The 5,953-nt window shown below is 46.9% G+C and overlaps 1 protein-coding gene across 1 annotated transcript in view; it reads left to right on the forward strand.

Annotated features, from left to right (window-relative positions):
* fhod1 (formin homology 2 domain containing 1) overlaps nt 1-5,953 on the forward strand; it is a 25,608-nt gene that overhangs the window by 5,930 nt on the left and 13,725 nt on the right. The window contains exons 3-7 of the mRNA XM_015054384.1: nt 948-1,093; nt 1,195-1,251; nt 1,951-2,103; nt 2,261-2,418; nt 4,702-5,250. Of these exons, the coding sequence (XP_014909870.1) occupies nt 1,995-2,103; nt 2,261-2,418; nt 4,702-5,250 (816 nt within the window). The 5' untranslated portion in view covers nt 948-1,093; nt 1,195-1,251; nt 1,951-1,994. The remainder of the gene's footprint in view (nt 1-947; nt 1,094-1,194; nt 1,252-1,950; nt 2,104-2,260; nt 2,419-4,701; nt 5,251-5,953) is intronic.

A 5,953-nucleotide genomic window follows, 5' to 3' on the forward strand; every position in this document is an offset into this window, starting at 1 on the left:
TGTGTGTGTTACAATCAGAACAATAGAAACTCCTTAACTGAATCAGAACCGCCGCTGCAGAGTGCTGGCAAGGTCCAAACGTTCAGCTGGAGGCAAGGTTCTGTTCAGCTGCCCAATCGGATCAGCTGGACCCAACAGAACCTCATGACAGATAATGAGATGCTGACGGGTTTGACAGTCGAGCTGACTAACAGAACCGGGTCAGGAACGTCTGGGTCCAGCCTGACAGCGCCGATCAGAGTGATGGTGGTGGGTCTGGTCAGTTCTGGAGTCAGTGTCGGGTTGATTCTGGTTGATTCTGGTTCGGTTACAGTGAAGGTCCAATCTGATTTGCTGTCATGTTCTGGACTCAAACCAACAGCGTGACCTTTGAACTCCAGCAGCTCAAGGTGTTTGATCCAAGGGGCTTCATGAGGTCATGTGATCCTGCAGAGCAGATCAGTCAATCAGAGAGCAAAGTAGGCTCGGTTCTGATCGGTTCTGGAGGAACTGGACCTGACTATTCGCTGGAGAATGGGTTTGATTGGGACGAGTGATGCTGTGGGCTGCCACAGCCTCAGAGGGAATCACCATAGCAACCATAATCAGGGTTGCTTCCTTTCTGTTTCTGATGTTTCTTCTGGAGTGAGTCCGGTCCAGATGGTTCTGGAGGATGACTCTGATGAAGGCCTTCATCCACCTGACTGAAACTCATTAGCATCTCCTCCGTTAGCGACCAGGTGAATCCTGATCAGCTGAGAGGAGTTCTGGACCGACTGGACCGGTGTTGGTTCTGGAGATCCGAAACTGGAAAATCACAGATCCTTCAGCTCAGTTCAGAAAACCGATCAAAACATAAAAACTCTGATTAGATCCAGACTGTTGGTTTGAGTCCCACCTGGTCCCACCTGGTCCCACCTGGTCCCACCTGGTCTCACCTGGTCCCACCTGGTCTCCTTCTCTCACAGAGGTACCTTCCTGCGCAGCCTGGCAGCCACTAACTGGGACAAGAAGAGGAGAAATAAACACCTGAGCGTTCCCCAGCTGTCCCTGTGTGATGATGTCATAAATCCATGCCCTGAGCCCAGCGCCTGTGCGACGCCTGAGCGACCCGGTAAGTCTGACCCGGTTCTGAAGCTGCCATGTTCAGCTTCTGACCTGCAGACGGATGTGTCTGAAAGTTGGGAGTAATCTGGATTAATTCTGTTTCTTCAGCCTCGACATCCAGCAGTTTGGAGACAAACGGACCCTCAGACTCCCGGAATGATCCAGGTGAGAAACTACAGTTCCCATGATGCCCTGCAGCCTGCCGCAGACCCACATCTAGATGGGAGTCCTGATCATTTCTATGCTGATGTGATGCTTTGTCCAACGTTGAGAACCTTTAGCTAACTTAGCTTCTGCTAAATGAGTTTTTTCAGATGAATTCTGAAAGGCTAATCTAGCTGGCTGTTTGTAAACTTCAGTTGAATAAAGCTTAATGTTTGTTTCAAAGTTTTGATTCTTGACTGTTAAGAAACAGCATAAAACCTAAATATTTCGTGAGCATTCTGACTTTACCTGGTCAACTATGCTAATCAGCTACAGAGTTAGTAAAACTCAACCTTTGAACTGAAACCATGAAAGTCCATCACAAAGAATCCTTCCCTGAAGCGTCGCGGCACTGGAAGGAGTGTAATGTCAGGTTTGGCCTTTGGAGGGCAATATAACACATTGAGTTATGGTGGGTAGCAACATGGTTGAAGTTAGCACTTTAGCATTAGCTTCTGCTGTTGATGTTAGTGGGGAAGAAGCTCCTAACGGTTCTGATTATGACCAGAACTCGGCTTCAGAAGGTCGGTACTGTCCCTTCAAGTGGGCACACGTGTGTGTGTGTGTGTGTGTGTGTGTGCGTGCGTGTGTGTGTGTGTGTAGCTCTCTGGGTCATGGAGACCAGCTGATGGATGTTGGTGCTGCTCAACATGTTTGCAGCGGTTCCTGTGCAGCGGCAGTGCAGCACCCTGTCTGATGTCACCATGTTGGTTCTGGACATGATGTATTCCAACTCCCCTGCCGCAGTGCCCTCGAGCCCGACTGATGCTGCGTCTGGCTCCGCTAAGGAAGAAGAAGGCAGCTTCACGCCCGGTGAGCATGTGCAGGTTTCCAGGATGCAGCCGATCCAGGTTTTAGTCGGTAAAGAGAGACTGATGTGAAATCATGTTTTCATCGCCCATCTTCCCTTTCCAGCAGCCGAGGCTCAGAAATCTGCAGCAGAGTGACGCCTCTGTTTGCTCTCCTCCAGGTGAAGATCTTAGTGGCTGTGTTTCAGAGCGACTGTCCAACTTCAACTCACCGTCCCTGGAGTCCGGTGCAGAGAGCAGCGCCCCCCAGAGGGCGGAGCTGGAATGCCTGAAGGGCTCGGCGCAGGCGGCCAGAGCCTGCCTGGCCGAGGAGCAGAAGGTACTGGTACTGGGTCAGATAGAAGGTACCGACAGCAAGCGGGTTGGGTCAGAACCAACCAGCCAGTGAGAGGAGAGGCAACGAAGCCAGTCTGGGTCAGTTCAGCTGCTAATCAGTTCTCTAAACGGACCTATGACTGGCTGACCATGGCGGCCTAAATCTGCTTCAATATTCCTGTTGACATAAAAGTTGTTTCTATGATCCAAAAAGCTCGTAAATTCTTCTTTTGTTTATTTTTCCACCCATGGAGGCCACCATTTTTTTCAAGTTCACTTCGCTGCAGCAAACAGGAAGGGGCGGGACGGACCGCTGTCAGTCTCAGACCTTATTTGGAAATGGGACCATTGCACTCTGGAAGTGAAGGGGGCGCTATTTCCTATATTATTCGCGGTCTCCAGTTTCTATTTTCTTTTAAAATCTGTGATATATTTTCACCTTTAGGAAGGAGTTTCACTCTCAGAATGTATTTGAATTTCTCTCTTTTATTTACTTCAGCTCAGCTCACAGTTTTTAGCAAATTCTGTAGTTTTCTATGTACTTCTACTGCCTCTAGTGGCGTGGGGTGGTAACACAACTAATATAATTACATTACTAATCAGAATGCCATTAAGTCTTTATTATTTAATATTAATTCTGGGATTACTGGAGCTGTAAAAAATAAATTCTCTAACAAAACACCATTAGAGCTAATTAAATTGACATAGACGAGACCTTTATTAATTACAAATATTATCTATATATCTCCATCAATTATAGGAGGAACAAAACAAATTGTAAAATACCATTTACAATTTATACATGAGAAACTTAATTGAGCAAAAGTCAATAACGAACAAATGAATTAGGTTCACAGAATAATAACAAATCTGGTTGATACAACCAGGGTTGTTAAACACATACAAGTAAAAATTCACATTTTTACTTCTATGGTGCCATGTATATTATTCTGAGAGATTTTTTGTTGGTAGAGTCTTATGTACAGGAAAAAATAAGATGAAACTATTTAATCTAAGATGGTGGAAATTTTCCTTCGACTCTAAAACGATAAAATAAATCACATACATTCTCAAATTTCAATTCCCTATTAAAACCTATTTCCATTTTAATAGGCGCTTTCTTCTTTTATTTCCAATTTTGACTTCCAATGATCCACTTCCTGCTAAAGAGCCCCCTGGTGGTTTAAGAAAAATCCACATACAAGCCACAAGGGTCAAAGCTTAGGAAGAAAGTAGCGGCTTATAGTCCAGAAAAGACGGCATATAAAAAAAATCTAAATGCTCTCTGGCATTGTTCAGGGGGCCGGTCCAAATGTGGAGGCGGGCCGTAGTTGGGACCACTGCATTAGAGACACGTTAGGGACATTCAGAAAAATGTGTCAAACTAACCAATATGTTAATTACTACCCAGTAACGTCACAGAGGGTTTTACTGTCATGAAGGCTTGGAGGGAGAGAAGCTGACATGAGAAGGAGGGGGCATAAAATACAGACTACACTGGAATGATGACGGCCCGTGGAATTAATGATGAACATGTTTTGAGATATTTTTAGTCATAAGAATAAATTTCAATATAAAATGTAATAAGTAAGGAACAACAAATAGGACAGTTAGGAAGCAGCTACTGATAACATTTAAAAATGTTTTACAATGACTAGACACATCTTCAGTAAATACTATCTGGGGGAGTTGTAGCCAAAATGTGGAAATGTTCAACACAGGAAATGATTGCAAGAATGTTAGAATCTCTGGTAGAGAACATTTTTAATTTCCACCCCTGTTTTAAACATGAGCAAAGACACATTTGGTCGGATCATCTGGGAAATGATGGGCAGGGCGAGTCCGACTGAAACCACCTGATGTGGGTCAACATCTGAGGTTTATTGTGTCTCTGCTTATTTCCAGATCAGCAGCTCATTGCAAATGCAAGCAACTTTAGAAAAAACAAGCTCAAAGTCGCTTATAAAAGTCAGACTTGATGACAGAAACTCAAAATAGTTCCTGTTTTTCCGGCAGCAAAATGCGCGTCTCCTCCGTGGTTCATGTTGGACGATGGAGGAGACGAACGGCGGTCGCTCCTCAAGACGCACAGAGGAAACAAAATTAATTACAAAAGAAAATTGTGATTTGGATGAGTAGCTTTAATCTGATCACTGTATTTGAAATGGAAACGCGTTTCTGAAGTCTGATCATAGGAGTGCCTTGCTGACATCACTGCCCAGGATGCATTGCTGTTTTGCTGTTCTGTGTGAGGAAGTGCGCTGACCGCGTGTCCGTCTCCCATCAGAAGCGTTTGGTCCGACAGCAGAGCGGCGTGAGGGCGGAGCCTGCAGCGCGGCGCCAGGAGTCCATGAACTCAGTGGGTCCGACGGACGCCTGGGATCAGCTGCAGCCCAGCGGCGCCGACCTGAAGATCAAAGACCTGGACTTCACCGACCTGCTGGAGGACGAGGACATTGACGTCCTCGACATGGACACCAACTCCTCCTCTTCCTCCCATTTCTCAGGCGTCCCTCCTGCTCCTCCGCCGCCACCATCAGGAGGCGCCGCTCCCCCGCCCCCCCCTCCGCCCCCCCTCCTGGGGGCCCCTCCTCCGCCTCCCCTCCCTCCGGGTGGGGTCCCCTCGGCTCCGCCCCCTCCGAGCGGCGGGCCGTCGGGCCTGACGAAGAAGAAGACGGTGAAGCTGTTCTGGAAAGAGCTGAAGCAGGCGGAGAGCCAGCAGAAATGTCGCTTCGGCCGCGGGACGGTGTGGGCGTCGCTGGACAAGGTGGAGGTGGACACGGCGCGCCTGGAGACGCTGTTCGAGTCCAAGTCCAAGGAACTACCGGTTGCCAAGGTTACCAGCTAATTCCCCTGTAAAGCATAGAGCGTGTCCCTAACCTGTCTCAAACGTCTCCCATTGTGTCTCTATTGTGTCTCTAATGTGTCCCTAACGTGTCTCTCTAACATGTCCTTAACATGTCCCTAACGTGTCTCCAACATGTCCCTATTGTGTCCCTATCGTGTCCCTAACGTGTCTTTAACATGTCCCTAACATGTCCCTAACGTGTCTCCAACATGTCCCTATTGTGTCCCTAACGTGTCTCTATCGTGTCTCTAACATGTGCCTGGCTGCAACTGTATCCATGGCAGCTCTTCTTCTTCTTCTTCTTCTCCTATTCAGTGTTTGTAGCTTCTCTCCTGCTACTAGTAGCTTCACCGCATCAGTTCAGCGTTACACCGGCTGATGACGTTGCTGTGATTCACTTTGTCTGGTGTCTGATTTTCTAATATTTTATGTTGAGGATTTTTGTACATATGTTTTGGCAGTTCTGTGATCATGTCAAAGCAGCAACTTATATTAAAAAGTGTTTTATTTCCGTCTGGATGCTGCCCGCTTCCATGGAAGGACAACAGAAAATCTCTTATAAACATGTAATTACTAAAATCACGATACCCTCACTGTGTATCCCTCTGAAAAATGAACCCCTTCAAATAAAGAAATCCCTCCATGGTGACACCACGATAGAGATCGTTCATGTTAACACCGGAGCTCTAAG

The sequence above is a fragment of the Poecilia latipinna genome, unplaced genomic scaffold, assembly GCF_001443285.1.
Source record: "Poecilia latipinna isolate Pla-1442-1.1 unplaced genomic scaffold, P_latipinna-1.0 Scaffold1247, whole genome shotgun sequence".
NCBI lineage: Eukaryota > Metazoa > Chordata > Actinopteri > Cyprinodontiformes > Poeciliidae > Poecilia > Poecilia latipinna.